General features: G+C 37.8%; 1 protein-coding gene, 1 long non-coding RNA gene and 1 pseudogene across 4 annotated transcripts; 1 reads left to right on the top strand and 2 right to left on the bottom strand.

Annotated features, from left to right (window-relative positions):
- Nucleotides 1-102: 102 nt before the first annotated feature.
- Nucleotides 103-3,675, bottom strand: LOC125475670 (annotated as a pseudogene).
- A 4,733-nt stretch (nucleotides 3,676-8,408) lies between these two features.
- On the bottom strand, nucleotides 8,409-9,803 carry LOC108868040. Its single transcript, XR_007257027.1, has 3 exons — nucleotides 9,650-9,803; nucleotides 9,474-9,548; nucleotides 8,409-8,439 (listed from the first exon to the last, which is right to left on the bottom strand). It is a non-coding gene; the product is annotated as an uncharacterized LOC108868040 (long non-coding RNA).
- Nucleotides 9,804-11,966: 2,163 nt separating this feature from the next.
- Nucleotides 11,967-15,856, top strand: LOC103933679 (pentatricopeptide repeat-containing protein At3g03580-like). 3 transcript variants are annotated; one of them, XM_048580661.1, is made up of 4 exons: nucleotides 11,967-14,400; nucleotides 14,435-14,537; nucleotides 14,894-14,953; nucleotides 15,266-15,856. In XM_048580661.1, exon 1 carries the CDS (start codon nucleotides 12,064-12,066, stop codon nucleotides 14,365-14,367), a length of 2,304 nt encoding a protein of 767 aa, XP_048436618.1. In that variant the 5' UTR covers nucleotides 11,967-12,063; the 3' UTR covers nucleotides 14,368-14,400; nucleotides 14,435-14,537; nucleotides 14,894-14,953; nucleotides 15,266-15,856. The 3 variants fall into 3 exon arrangements, with proteins under 3 accessions (XP_048436618.1, XP_048436617.1, XP_048436619.1); XM_048580660.1 differs by having other exon boundaries at nucleotides 11,967-14,537; XM_048580662.1 differs by having other exon boundaries at nucleotides 11,967-14,537; nucleotides 14,844-14,953.
- The last annotated feature ends 496 nt before the right edge of the window (nucleotides 15,857-16,352 follow it).

The raw sequence follows: 16,352 nt of genomic DNA, 5'->3' as shown, positions 1-16,352 counted from the left end.
GGATTAAGCATTGCATCCAAGGTTGTGTGTTCAATTCCCTTCCCTCGATATCGCTTCTAAAAAATGACAATGTTATTAGACACAAAAGAAGTGAAACATGTGTCGAAAGAAACTTGAGCTAAAATTAACAACGAACATTTAAGCTGACTCACTAAGAATTCCTACAGATCGTATTACCCCCAAAACCGCTCAATTGGCCTCCTTCCATTTAAGCTAATTTAATCTACAGTAGTTTGTATATAACCGATAAAATTTCACAAGCTCAAACTAAATTGCCTACATGCTTTCAAACACTATCACGAAATACAGGCAACAATTAGAGCTCCCATTTGCTAAACCTCTGTAATCTTAAGGATCTTCGGATTCTTCATCCTTATCTTCTGCATTGTCCCGCCACCTAACTGGCCCAGACCATCATAATCAATTGTTCCCTACAAAATACAAAACTTTGCTTGGAGGATCATAGAATTCATCGCAATCAACTAGCCTAAAGACACCCCAAGTTAATTTGAACAAAGATTTAGAGCACTGCGACGATAAAAATTAGAGTTACTCTTTACGAAGGAATTAGCACGTGTTTTAACAAAAGCAAAAGTTTCACAAAGCAGCATTTTTGCAATTGTTCATTGCCTTTGGAAAATTGAAAAGTAAAGAACAAGATCAAGTGATGCTACATCTAGATGCACAACCAGTCATATGATAAAGTTCAGAGCAAAAACTTACAGTAACCACCATAGGAGCAAATGGTTTCGCGTCTTCTGGCTGTTCAACTGGAATTGGTGGATAGTTCGCACTTTGAACTAGGATTCTTGACTGCTATTCAGAACTAAAAGTTTGCATACACGTAGACACCAGAAAGTTGAGTAGCTATGGATAAATTAAACCGTAAAGATATGAACCTCATCTGTCCACTCAAAAGCAAGATCATCTGCATCAGGACACTTCCCTATCCCTGTATTCCACAGTATATCAAAACCACATATTAAACAGTAATTCAAACAATGGACATATGAACAAGAATCCATCAAGGAAGACATGGAAGGGGCGGTCCTCAGGCACGAGATGGATGGAGATGGCAAAAGATGTACTGGTACATAAATGTCATAAAAAATCCAAGGGACACTGCCAGTTAAAGATTGAAAATCACACTATGGACATGGAGTAGGAGTTTGTCATTGCTGCACATGGTGCATGTGTAGTGAGAATTACTTAGACCAAAGACAACCTAAGAAGTAAATGAAACCCACAAATAGATCATTATATATAAACATAAGATCATTAGATCACAACTTTTAGTAGTAGCTAATTAAAATGAAGAGTGCAATGAGAATTACGAGAAAATCCCACCTTCAGCTGCTAAGAGCAAACTACAATTCATCATCTGGCGCAAATCCCCTTTGAAGCATTTCATCATGGAACCGAAATGCCTCCTTCAAATTGTCCTTGGTCACATGTCCATTTATCATTGACATACAAGTGGATCTATCAGGTTTTACACCTTTCTCAATCATCTTCCGCAATACTAGCTCAGCTTTGTGCATTCTACCTTGCCAACAGAACCCATTTAGAATTATATTGTATGTAAACTGATCCGACAATATCCCTTGCTTTTCCATCTCCTTAACTGAGGAAAAAGCTTCTCTTCTTTTAAATAACCATTAATCAAAGTGTTGTAAGCAATACTGTCAGGAACAATTCCTCTTGAAATCATTTTGACTATAAAAACTCATCCGCCTTTGTTGTGTCACCAGAGCGGCAATAACCTTTGATGACAGCGTTACAAGTAACTAGAGTGGGTTTGATACCTTCTTCAATCATCTGGTCCCATAAACTCAACGCCTCATGCACGTTCCCCATGCTACAAAATCCATTGATTAGAATGCCATATGAAATGTGATTGGGTAGTATCCTTCTTGAAACCATGTCACCCCATAACTCCTTAGCTTTATCCATTCCACCTAGTTTGCAGAAGCCATTAAACAATGTGTTGTATGTGACTATATCAGGCTTAATATTTCTTTTTGTCATTGGATCAAATAGATTAAGAGATTTAGTCATATTCCCATGCTTGCAATAACCATAAATGAGTGTTGTGAAAGTATAAAAACCAAGAATGACACCCTTTTCACCATTTCATTGAAAAAACTCATCTGTATCAGAAAGCATCCTCTCCCAACACAGTTCATTTAAAATTTTATTGAACGTTACCACATCAATAGCACAACCTTGCTCAAGCATTTCATCATGCAACTTCAAAACCTCTAACACCATTCCCTTTCTACAATATCCATCTATAAGGATAGTGGAGATCACATTATCTGGAACCAAGCCTGCCCTTTTCATATCTCGAAAATATACTAATGCACGATCAATATTTTTATTCCTCGAAAAAACCCCAATGAGTGAACTAAAACTAACTATATCAGGAACAACACCTATGTGACATTTCATGGAAGATTTCCTCAGCCTCTAAAATATCATCTTTTCTACAGCTCTCAACAAGCATTGGATTCTACGTAGTAGTATCAGGATTCAACCACCTTTCAACATTTCATACAAAAGTTACTTTGCTCTCGCATAATTTCCTACTTTACATAAGCCATTTATGATAGCGTTGTACGTGAAAAGCTCAGGTTTCAACCCCTTAGAAGACATAAGAGTTTTTTAACTGAAAAGCTTCTTCGAGAAGCCCTTCACGACAATATGCATTGATTAGAGTATTAATGTCACAATATCTGAAAACACCCCCTTCTCTTCCATATCTGATAAGAATAATTTAACGCTATCAATTTTGCGAGCTTTGCATGAGGCATTGACCATTATATTTAGTGTATAAACATTTAACTAAATCCCACTGCTAACAACTTCCCCATATATGACCCATGCCAAATCAATCCACCCGACCTTCACAAGCCCACCAAGAAGACTATTGCAAGCATTTTTCGAAACACAAACTCCCTCGCTTCTAAACACCTGAAACGCCTCAAATCCTTCTCTCAACTTCTTAGCCTGCACATAAGTTCTAACAAACAGATCAAATAACAAAGAACTTGAGCCGCAACTGCTATAAGTTGAAACCAAATAGTCTGCTACTTCAACACGCGAAATGCCACTCTTTCTAACCATTCTAAGAATCAGAGCTTGTGCATCAGACGCTGTTCGACGACGCACCAACATGTGAATCATTGCACTCAAAGATAGTGACGAATGCTTAAAATCAGGACTATTTAACAGAATCAAATCAATAAACTTCAGACCCAGTTGCAAATTTTCGCGGCAGCAAGAAAGAACAACAATAAGAGACGGGTTTAACCGAAACATAAAGCTGCGCAAAGAGGTGAGGTTACCTTGCTTCAGACCTAATAAAATATTTTCCACCAAAAGAGAATCTGATAAAGAAGCTGATGAAAACAGTTCTTGGCTTGTACTACTACAGGGTTCTTGTGATTGCATACTTTTAAGACCAAGTTCCAGGTCATTTGATGGACAATATGCTAAAGAATGAGGTCTATGAGAGTGAAAGAGTGAGTGTTTTGTGAAGGTTGGGCGGGTTCTCGGACCTACATTTCTCAAAATTAGCCAATTGGTTCGCATGTTTGAAACTATAGTTATAGCCATTGAGGAATGAATTCAGAATTAAAAAAAGATGTGGGATGCTTGGGAGCTGAAAGGGCTTTAAAGTTCATTCCAGTTTGGCTTGGTTAGGTCCCAAACCAAGAACCAGTACCAAACAGTTGGTAGGCCATAGAGTTGAACCGGAAACTAAGAACCGAAAACATGGACCTGCAATAGACTGACCGTATACTGAAATTTGAAGTGTGGTCTGGGCTCATTGAATTATATGGTCATTTGTAGCAGGTTGATCCTGAAAAAAGCAAATAGCATTGATCAACATTGAAACAAAACAATAGAACGAAAATACTTTACCGCGAAAAACAGAGGAAAATGAGAATAGCAGTTCAACAGACATTGGATTGCAACGAGAATCTCCCAAAATGGGCAGAACGATTCGAACAGACGATTAATTCATTACAAAAAATGATCATCCAGATTAAAAAACGTTATAGGTACTATTATTTAATCTAAATTTCCATGCTTGTTCCTAAATTCTAAGATATTTTATCAAAAATTACACTAACGGCACATAGTTAGTTGCAAGATATTTCAGCCAAATCTTGTTCCTGATATTTTAAGAATCACGGAAAGTAGAAAAAAAAATCATGAAATCTGAAGTTTACCTCAGTGATCGGGCGGACCAACACCAACGGCGGCGACAGGAAGTGAGCGTAGCGAACGATGGGCTATCAGGGAGTGGATGACGACTCCAAGAGTTCGAGCTTCAATAGAAACCTTCAATGGAAGAAGAGGATGAGTTCAGATGAGAGGTTGAGAGGAACAGGAGGATTCTGGTGGCTGTAAATGGCGGAATCTGGTGGTTGTAACGTTGAGAGAGAGAGAGGCAGTAGGCGGGAGAGGATTCAGAGAGAGAAAGCGGTCGACGGAGAAGGTTTAGTAGTCAGTTCATCTCCAAACTTATGGCAAAACCCCGTCCAGAATGATCTCTCCCTCCTAATCTCTCTTTTCTCTCATACGCCAAGAATTATAGCCATGCTCAACCATCTCCTAGCAAACCGAACGGTTAATAACTGTTAATTTAAAGTTTAGGCTTTAAACTTATTAGTTAGTTTAATTAAATTATCGTTAGATGATTTCAAATCTAATGGTTGAAATTAAATCAATTATTACAACTGAAGAGGTGACCCTACAAAAAGGATTAGGAGGGGACTACATATGGCGAGCTTGATGCTTCTTTAACCAAAAAATAGCTTAGTAGGTTCGATAGAGTTATAGTCCAATCATCAGTTGGAGATGTGTTTTTAGGCAGATCAGGTTTTTCTTGGTTTTTTAAACCTTTAACATTCTCCATTGGAAATAACCTTAAAAACGAACACATGGTAACTTAGACCTACAGATAAAGGTTAACCGGTAACATATGGGCAGAGGTGCAATCCTAAGCTATCAGCTTAAACTTTCAGTATTAAGCTATCAACTTAAATAAATTTTTTTACAAGGAAACAAATACAAATTTATATGACCAAAAAGAATAGGAAGAGAGAAGATAGTTTCACGTTATCTAAACCCCTTTTATCTACAAAACTTAATCGCCCCATCGAATATCTAACCCAGCAAATCCAGTTGTATAAACTTTAAAAACTTTACGTATCCAATTTCATGCGTAAAGTTGTGTTTTGGTGTAACAAAGATTGTTTAAGTTGATAGCTTAATCTCTTTGGAAAATTATTGTGTTTCGGTGTAACAAAGATTGTTTAAGTTGATAGCTTAATCTACCATAATATTATCTGAGAGCTCAAATACAAAAGAACCTCATCGGTCCTCAAAATGAGGACCTAGCAATTCTGAACATATGGGTATTTTGTTATCTTGTGATGTGAAATCTCAAACCACTTGGGACACGTTTTACATATTTGGAATCAGAATATAAATGAATGGAAAGATGAATTTTCATTTTTTTTTATACGACAATATATTTACATACGAGGATGAGGGTATGAACACGGAAACCCCTGAAATTCAATGAAAGAATAATTACACAAGTGAACAGGGTTGCAATCTATGGGATACATTCTTTACAAGAATTAGTCATCTAATGTGATATGCAAAAGTGTCAAAAAAGACCAAAATATGTTGCTTGATCTAGGGCCGTAGGACCTTGATATTGATTGAACGGATGTCACGAATTTTGTAATGGTATGTAGTGTTTGATTTTATTGCTAAGGAATTGGCTCATATGAGTTATGGTAGATAATTCTCACAAGTATGATGAAGAATTTAGGAAAAGCTTTCTGAATTTGTGGTGTGGCTGGAGGAATTTGAAGAAACTGAATTTTGGAGATTGCATTGTATTTGGTATAACAACTCTTGTTTCCAACGGGGAATATTTCTCTAACTTAATAATTTGAAATTTCTTATTGAGTTTTCTTCTTCTCTTTGTGTTGATATTCTAGACCTGAAAATTTCTTACACGATATGTTAACTCGACCGAAAATGACACGAAAATAACTGAGTTTCAAGTTAACACATTAACTAATTGAGTCGTTATAGGGTCAAACATTAAGAACCTGTTGGTTTACCCGTGGATAACCCGTCAGTTTGCTCACGGGTCGTCCGTTTCAACCCGTTAAGAGAAAAGTTAGTTTGATTAATTTAAACTACTAAAAAACATTACCACAATAGCCATAGTATTTAATCTCCCATTAAAGAGTATAAAAATTTTCAAAACACATTAAAAATTTCATAATGATTAATTTACAATTGTGAAAAATATGCAAACACGTGATGGCATCATCTGCATTTTGACGATGGGTACATCGTCGCTTGAAATTTTAAAACACTACAAGCATTCATGAATAGTGTTTTTATTGGGACCCAAAATAAATAAAAATTCATAATAATTAATATGCAAGTATGAAAAATGTGAAAAAAATATACAAATGCTCGTGATTACATCCTCTATGCTTAGACGATGGTTACGTTGTCGTTTAAATTTTTAAAATCCTCCAAACCTTCATGAATAATATTTTTTGTTTGAGTGAAAAATAATACTAACGTAGAAGTGTGAAAATGTAAAAAAAAAAATATATATATATGCAATCACTTGTAATGACAACTTTTATAACTTTCGTGAATAGGTCAACTCCAAAATTTGATAGTATAATTAATAAAACCTAGATTTATATTTCACTATCAATTGTCATTTATACTCTATTCTTCTCACTGGATTTCGTTTTTAGATTTTCATTTTGGCCAAATTTTTTCTTGGTCCCAGTGGTGAGACAACACTTTCAATGTGATCTTCATGGTGAAAAAATTGTTAATTAAAACCCCATGGTGGGTTCTGTTAGAATCCAATGGGTGAGCTTTTTCACCTGAACATGATCATTGTCATGGAAGCACTACCGTCCAATGACCAGATCGACGACAACGTCTGGTGCTTGTCGATGATTATTGACTCGACCAAGTCGTTGCTACTGCTGCTAGTTAGAGGCAGCTGTTGTTGCAAAGAGAAAGAAGACGAGACTAGAAGGGTTGTTAAAAATCCACGTGAAAAAACGAGATTGCTAATACCGTGCTAATGAGATCTTTAATCCAAGCGAGTCATTTTTTTTTATTTTCAGATGCTTTCATTTTTTTTGTTTTTTTACATTTTTCTGCAATCGAACAACCCAGATTGTGCCACGTGGGCTCAAACCCTTTTTTCAAATGTTTTTCATTTATTTTTATTTTTTCTGAATTAAAAAAGTCAGATTCATGCAACAGCCACATGTGCAGAAGGCTAAGTGCTTTTGTAGCACAGGTCCCACTACCACTTTTCGATCAGCTCATGCTCCCTCACTCACTCGTGAAGTCCACGCGCTTAACGCAATAATAAATAAATGAATAAATAAAAAAAATTAAACGTGGTTGACCTCATGCTAACATTAAATCTACTTAGTGGCGGATCTACATAGGGACCTGGGAGGTTCCAAGACCCGTTGGCGATCCTAAACCGTTGCTAGAAATTTTCCAGGGACCCCTCGTACTCGAACATGAGGTCTGTGCAGGTTGTAGGTTGCAGGTTGCAATGGCTGTCTTCTTCTTGGAGAAGATGACTGGGCACGGAGAAGAAAGAAAATAGGGACCTTTCATGCCTTCCTCATCCTTGCTTCTGCCATGGTCTCATCCGTTGGTGCCACCCATTTCTCCTCCAACCTTTCTCTGTCATCTATCAAACCTGCCCCAAAATCCTCCTATTTTTATCGTGGAAGCCATGGCAGCACTCCATCGTCATTGTCAGACTTCTTCATCATGGAATTCATGGCAGTACATAAGCCCAAATTTCCCTAAATTATTTCAACCACCTTAGTAATTTTTCTTATGGGTGAAATTTCCTTCATAAGGTTAGTGAGATGGATATGATCTGTCATGGGTTGGTGAAATTTGGGGGTACAGTCGCCATGGCTTCGGGAGAAAGGAGAGGGAGGCAGTTGGTGGAGGTATGGCAGCTGTGTTCTTAGTGAGAGAGAAGGTGGATGTTTGGAAACTGGTAAGAGAAAAATGGTGTGTTTGGTTAGAAAGATAGTGGGAGTTTGGGGAGAGTTTCATTTTACCGGTGTTTTAAATTTAGTGGTCCACATTAGATGACCAATAACTTAGGTACTCCCGAGTAAATTATGAAACATTGTAATTGACACACCCCGTCCCGAAGGAGGGCATGCTGGCCGTCACGTGAGAGTGACGTAACCATTTACACAGTTCGGAAGCTTTAAAATATACAACTTCTAAGATGAAACACCCGAAGGTGAGTCCTCATTTGGTCCATTCTGTCAGAACACCGTTGAATTTTCCTCGTAGTCACCACACCTTTGCATATACTGGAACCTGGAGGGGCGCAAAAACCAAAATTGAGTGGGTCAGTAAAACAAATCTTTTCCAAGTCCAAATACTTCTCAAAACTTTGTAACCCCTCTCCGTAAAACATGTATACTTTCCCAGAAAATAAACATATATACGTATGTATAGATATATCAAACATGCTCAAGGGTATATCATTCATGCTCAAGAATATGCCATGTCGGAAACTCATAATGAAATGTAAGTGCTCAAGCATAACTCATATCAATAACATCTAATATGGCAGCCGGGAGTCACCTAACGTGACCTGTACGACTGCATATAGAGCTCCAATCTCAACTCAATAACTGAATCTGCACACGAGTCGGAACCACCTAATGTGGTCTGTACGACAGGCTAGGTGTAATATATATACGCTCTAGTGCTACGATCACGTGAAGCTATGCGACGAATCGCGGGTCACCTACGAGTCGGAACCACCTAATGTGGTCTGTACGACAGGCTTTGCACCTGACTTGGATCCAAGCTGAGCGTGTGGTGCGGGAGGTGAACATCACGTGAAGGCTATGCCCTGGCCACGGGCGGGAGCACTAACACCGGGGTGCAGATTATGAGCTCTCTAATCATCTCAAGCTACTACTGAATACAAACATGAATACCACTTACCTGGCACTTACCTGTGCGTCCACAGCACCAAATACACATATATATATATGTATGCCACTACTAATACATGTGATGATGCATAAACGACAAACAGATGGTGCATGGCATGAAACAAATAACATTTTCTAACCAATTTCTGGAAATATAAACGTATATAGGTATATATGTATTTCCATCGTATTTCGATCGTATTCCAAACATATTTTATACGTATATCAAATGTATGTCAAAAGTAGCTTACCTGGGCCTCCTCAGCACCATGCAACAGTATGCATAATTATGGTAATGCACATATGACAGGATATTCAATTCGTATTTCTTTTAAAATACGTTTTCTGGGAAATACGTCAAGCATACGTATATATATATATACTGAAAAACAACTGCCCACTCACAGATTATATCGACGTCTCGTAGGTTCCTGAGCCTCCCCTAGATTGGTTACATTCTTCCTCTGTATAATTTTTCACCTATACAAAAAGTAACCAAATTATCGTTATTTAACGCGCATACGCCAAACATTCGTCCATAACTTTCTCATACGTTGCTCAAATTGGGTATATGAATATACCACGGTGATCTACACGACGTCACGAACGCGTGACAATTTTCAGAATTCAATTTGGAGGTCCCACGCGCCCTCACGCGCCCAGTCTACGCGCTGCCCACGCGCGGTCACGTGCCACGCACACTGACGGCGTTAACTAACGCCGTCAGGAATATTCCGTTGGACTAACGGAATATTCCCTAACTGACGCCGTTACTGCCGTTAGGAATATTCCGTTAAGACTTAACGGAATATTCTCCTTTCTTCTCCGGCGAGCCACCGTCGCCGGCGCCGTCGCCGACGCCGGAAAACTGCAAAAACTTCAAAGTGTCATAACTTCTTCGTTTCTTAACCATTTTCGACGTATAATATATCAAATTGAAGGTATTGACGAGACAAACACATCCATACCTGCCTTGACCCCTAACTCGCCGTGGATTCGCCGGAAAAAGCCTCGAAAGCTCCGGCCAACTTTGAACCTTGCTTTCCCGACGTCCAAATTCACCCAACGAAGCATTCCCAAGCTCCTTGAGACCTCACTAACACATCTACAAGCTTAAAATGTCCAAAAACATGCTAGATTAAATTTGCATGAACAGTGCATGAATCGGCCATTAGAGAATCGATGTGAAAACGTGAGATTTCTTACCTGAAATTGGTATGGTTGTGCTCCTCACAACCTCACGAGTTCAATGGTGTAATTGGTTTCTTGTTTTGTGAAGGTTTGATTGTCTGTGTGTGTGTTTGTATGTTGAAGGAAGAAGAAGATGAGGAAGAAGGGAGCTCGGGGAGAGAGAGAAGAGAGAGAGACAAAGAGACAGAAAAGAGACAGAGAGTGAGGGAATCCCGGGAGAGAAAGAGAGTGTATGAGTGTGTGTGTGGTCCTACAACACCACACAACACAAAACTACACGTAAAGTAACGAACTAGGGGGTAAAATCGTAAATTCACACGTACGTTTTTATAATCTCGGGACGGGATGTCACAGTAATGGACGTTTGAATTATGATTTTATAATTTGTAATATTGTTTTGTATATGATTTTTGAATGAAATGTATTATATTTAAATTTTCAATATTGTCTATAAATTTTTTGACCTTTATTATTAGGATCTCCCGAGTTTAAAATCATGGATCCATTCCTACACTAAAGCGGACAAAAATGGCCTGATCGATAGATCTTGGGTGGGTGGGCCCATTGAATCGCCCCATTGATTTGGATGGGCCGGAGCTGTTTTTCTTAGGTGTGGGAATTAAACCACCCAATTAAAAGGGCAATTTAATGGAGAAAAGTTGCTCCAAGTATAATCCTTACTCACACCACTTAGTTCTAAAGTCTAGTAGTATTCCTCTTCATTTGTAAGTGAGAGGTCTTAGGTTCAATTCTCGTCAAAGGTGAATTTGAATCACATTCACTAGCCCATTATGAGGCTTAGCCTACTTCCCAACCCCTTAATGTAGATAATATGTTTGTTAAAAAAAAAAAAAAAAAACCAAAAAAAATTCCTTACTCAACCAAATGTGGAAAACTACTCCTATCTAAGCTAGTCTGAATTTAAAGAAGAGGCTATCTCCAATGGAGATGACTATAGGATCATAGGCCAATTTAAACTTTTTTTTTTTTTTTTTTTTAACAAAACCCAACTCTAGTGGAAAGTTGGGCTAAAACCAAATGGATCTCACTAAGGCAAATTAGAGCAATTCAGACATCGGGCTGGGCATATTGAGCCTGCCTTGCAGGTTGCAGCCCATTTGTTGGGTTTTTTTATTTATTTTTAAGGAAGAAATTTAAAAAAGAAAAATTTCTAAGATCTAATTTTTTTTTCTATAAATACTTAAGTCATTTCTATACCATTTTTCACATCATATTAATTATTTCATATTATCTTACCTCATTTTAATCAAATTCTTCACATTTTATTCACCTCAAACACTCTTTTCATACACACTCTTCTCTTACCTCTTCCAATAATAAATTTAAATTTTTCAATATTTATTCAAATGACACTCAAAATATATCCGGATAACCTTATTCATTTAGTAACAAGTGATACTCAAAATATGTCCTGTTAAACTTATTTTAATATAGTAGTTTAATTCAATTAACCAATAAAGTTAAAAGACAAATTTAAAAATAATAAATTATTAAGGGGCTAAAAAATAATCTATATGATTAAAGATGATATATAAAAATAATTTGTCACTATTTATTTAAAAATAATTTCTTACATAACTATGATTCGGACTAAACATAACCCCTTAGTTGGAGATAGACCCCTTAGTTGGAGATAGACGTATCAAACGAGGTGTAAATAGCGCGTGGGATATTAACCCGGAGACCCCATTGTGGGACACATCCTCGCGTTGTAAAATTTTACTTGTTATTTCAAAACATCGACGCGGGGCCAAACTTGGAGCCGTCATTTCGATCCGTATTCATGAAAACTGGAAACTTGAGCAGTATAAGTTGCCGTACCAAAGAAGTTGTGTATCCGTTATTCTCAAAAGCTCTTTCCTCTGCTAAAAACTGCACTGAATTACACAAAGTCCACTCACAGATTGTCACTTCAGGATTACACCATTCCGTCTTCTTCTCCGGCAAACTCATAAGCAAATATGCTCAGCTCAGAGACCCCATTTCCTCCCTCTCAGTTTTCCACCAAGCTCTTCCCAAAAGCAATGCCTACCTATGGAATTCAATCATCAGAGCGCTTATCCACAGTGGGTTTTACTCAAAAGCTCTTGACCACTACACTGAAATGGATAAATTGAATGTTCGACCTGATAGGTATACATTTCCTTCAGTGATCAATGCCTGTGCTGCGTTATGTGATCTGGAAATGGGCATGATCGTTCATCAGCGTGTTTCCGAAATGGGTTTTGGATCAGACTTGTACATTGGTAATGCAGTGATAGACATGTATTGTAGATTTGGAGAACTTGGCAAAGCACGGCAACTGTTTGAGCAAATGCCTGAAAGGGATATTGTGTCGTGGAATACTGTGATTTCGGGCTACAGTTCGAATGGATATTGGGAGGAAGCTTTGGAAAATTTTCGTAGGCTGAGAATGGATGGGTTGTTACCGGATTCTTTTTCCATATCTGGTGTTTTGCCTGCGTGCGGAGGCTTGGTTGATGTTAAAGAGGGTCAGATAGTTCATGCTTTGATTGAGAAGATTGGGGTCCATGCTGATGTTTTAGTAAGCAATGGACTTCTTTCAATGTACTTCAATTTTGGTTGGTTAAAAGATGCTCAAAGTCTTTTCGAGAAGATGGTAGTTAGGGACTCAGTTAGTTGGAACACTGTGATTTGTGGGTACTCTCAGTTGGGGTTGTTTAAAGACTCAATAAATTTGTTTAAGCAAATGGTGAATGAATTTACACCTGATTTGCTAACAATCACTTCTGTTCTCCGTGCTTGTGCTCATTTACGGGATCTGAGGCTTGCAAGATATGTTCATGACTACATGAAAAGAAGTGCTTTTCAATTTGATACTATGGCAAATAACATACTTATTGATATGTATGCAAAATGTGGAAACTTATTAGCTTCCCAAGAAGTATTTGATCATATGGAATGTAGGGATGCTGTGTCGTGGAATTCATTGATCAATGGTTATTTTCTTAATGGTTATTCTGATGAAGGGTTCAACCTTTTTAAGGCGATGAAGAGTAGCGTGAAACCGGACTCTGTGAGTTATGTGATGATCCTGTCAATTTCTACTCAGCTAGCAGATGTGGACAAGGGGAAAATGATCCACTGTGATACGGTAAAATTGGGATTCGATTTAGATGTTATCGTCAACAATGCTCTTGTAGATATATATGCTAAATGTGGCAAAATAAAGGATTCGCTACTGGTATTTGAGATTATGGAAGTTCGTGATGTAGTAACATGGAATACCATAATTGCTGCTTGCATTCACTATGACGATTGTAGTTTAGGGTTAAGAATGATTCGTAGAATGAGGAATGAGGGAGTGATGCCCGATGCAGCCACCATGTTAGGTATCTTGCCTGTATGTTCCTTGCTTGCCGCAAAGCAACAAGGAAAAGAGATCCATGGGTGCATTTTAAGGTTAGGATTTAATTCAGATGTCCCTGTTGGGAATGCACTAATAGAAATGTATTCTAGCTGTGGTAGTTTGGAAAACTCCATACGAGTATTTGAGCATATGAGAAAGAAGGATGTGGTGACATGGACCTCCATGTGCTCTGCCTATGGGATATATGGTGATGGAGTGAAAGCAGTAAGAACTTTTGCAGAAATGGAAGCAACAGGTGTCCTTCCTGATCATCTTGCTTTCCTTGCTGTCATATTTTCTTGTAGCCATTCAGGTTTAGTAGAAGAAGGTCTGGCTTACTTCAACCGGATGAAGAACTACAAACTTGAACCTAGGATCGAACACTTTGCTTGTGTAGTTGACCTCCTCTCACGGTGTGGCTTATTAGCTCAAGCAGAGGACTTTATCCATTCAATGCCAATGAAGGCAGATGCGAGTATATGGGGATCTTTACTTAGTGCTTGTCGAGCTAGTGGAGATACAGATATAGTTGCACGTGTCTCAGAACAGATAATTCAATTGAATTCTAATGATACGGGGTATCGTGTTTTGGTCTCAAATGCATATGCAGCTTTAGGGAAGTGGGATCAAGTGAGAAGAATCCGGAAATGCATGCAAGCTAAAGGACTCACAAAAGATCCTGGATTTAGCTGGATGGAGATTCAAAAGAATGGCTGAGGATAGTCCCTCTTAAAATTATATAGAGGTCAAAACGTTTGTCGGGGCTACATTTGGGTTTGTTGGGAAAGGAAGATTATGCTGATTTGCAACTTCTCCCACCATGACTTCGGAGATGGATGAGAAAAAAGACGTGATATATTAGAAAAGGGGAGGACTTGCCATGGAAGGTAATGACTGATGAATAACCCTTTGGCTTTGTGGGAAACTTTTGCATTTCTTTCCTTTTCCAAATCTTTCTTTTGTATGTTCATCGAATTAGCAAATCTGAAAACTTCAAAGTACATTTCTCCCTCATAGACGACTCATATGAACAAACGCTATTTAAGAATGAGATATTGCATTTTTATATTTTCATGTTCCTTAATGTTGATGGTATCTTGTTGAATGCTGTGTAAGCTTTAGGTTCATCAGTTATGCTTCTACGATAATAAAGCCTGATTTACACTTGTCTCTCTTTTGTTTAATTTACATAGCATCATTAAGTCTGCTTTTTGTCTCACCATATGGCTCCATATGGGTGTAGGTCCAATGCCCGAAGGAGAGGGTTCTGAATTTAGAGCAGACACGAATTCACTGATCCGAGGTTAGATTGTCCTTTTCAAGAGATTTTCGTTTCTTTTTCTTGCTTATTCATAGATTTGGTTGCGCACATTTAACAAAAAAAGTTCGTAATTCTAACTAATAATTAATTTAACGATTTTGATTTATTGTGTAAATTTCGGCTTATATACGATTCAAGAGATTACAATTTTAAATTGCAAGATTAGGTATTGTTTTTTATCTGTTGCACAATGTGTGGCTTCAGTTTTGAAAATATTAAGGATTACTGCTTTCCTTCAATAAACAGAACTTAGAAAATTCATCTTGTTTACTTATCAAGTGGCTCTGATTGCAGAGGCAACACGAGGGTGTGTGGCTCGCGGATAATGTGAAATTCTCGAGAGGATTTATGTGATTCTCGGGTCCCGGCGTCCATATGAACAATCTCTCCAACTCATCTCTACGGAGGCTAACCACTGCAGAACCTGAGATTGCAGACACAAGTGGAAAGCTTCTAAAAAAGTTCAAAATTTGGCGGTAATGCCGTTGTTGACCGACAGTCTTTACAGCCATAGTTGAACACTACGATAGTAAAACTGAATTCTTTTCAACCATTAATCAGTTCACTTGGATGGCTAAGATTTTACCATTGTGGATTCCCTTTTTTCCAGAAATCTGGCAACTCAACATTGCTATTTTGGAAAGTCGGAGCTAAATTCTGAAGGTCGTAGGGTATAACACCAGAACCAAGTCTTTGAAGTTCTGTATCTTGACCCAATGTCGGGAGAACCTTCTTATTTGAATCTTCTCCTTCTACGGTCTACCTTGTCACTCTTTTTCGCAATCCAATTACAATGTTGCTTGATGATCAAAACTGTCTATTCTGTAAGCTAACCTTTAATGATCAACTTAGCAAAAACACTTTTTATGCTAGGGAACTTATCAAGTAACTGAGAGTATTCATCTTAGCAACTGAGGTAATCCGTTCGATATCACTTGTTTAAGACAAATAAATCTTTTATTCAAATTGTTAATACTATAATTAACAATTCCATTAAAAATAATATACCATCATTAAGAATTGAATATATTATGCAAGGTTTCAACCAAAAAAATTAGATTATGCAAGGAGCATATCTCAAGTAGTTAAAAACATTTTTTTCCGCAATTGAGGTCCTTTGTTTGGGTAATGTCACTTGAATAAAACCAACAAATTTTCATTCAAATTGTTAGAAGTCCATTTGACATATTCCTACATCCTATATTCTTAAGAATTTAAAAAACCCTAGCCGTCTAGAGAAAAACTAAAGGAAAAATTCTCTGCCGCCAACTCCTGTCTTTGGGTTTGGAGTCGGCGTCAATCTACTTAAAAATCATTCTTCATCTCTTCCTTCTCACTTTTCGTTTACGTTATTTGGTTTTGAATTGTCACCGTGAAAATA

The sequence above is a fragment of a genome, unplaced genomic scaffold, assembly GCF_019419815.1.
Source record: "Pyrus x bretschneideri cultivar Hongxiangsu unplaced genomic scaffold, Pyrus_bretschneideri_v1 Contig158, whole genome shotgun sequence".
Classification (NCBI taxonomy): domain Eukaryota; kingdom Viridiplantae; phylum Streptophyta; class Magnoliopsida; order Rosales; family Rosaceae; genus Pyrus; species Pyrus x bretschneideri.
Note: the sequence above shows the minus strand (reverse complement) of the source record. Positions and strands in the feature narration are given on the sequence as shown.

Excerpts from the sequence above, each read along its gene's own strand:
- LOC103933679 (XM_048580661.1), top strand. The coding sequence starts at position 12,064 with ATGAAAACTGGAAACTTGAGCAGTATAAGTTGCCGTACCAAAGAAGTT.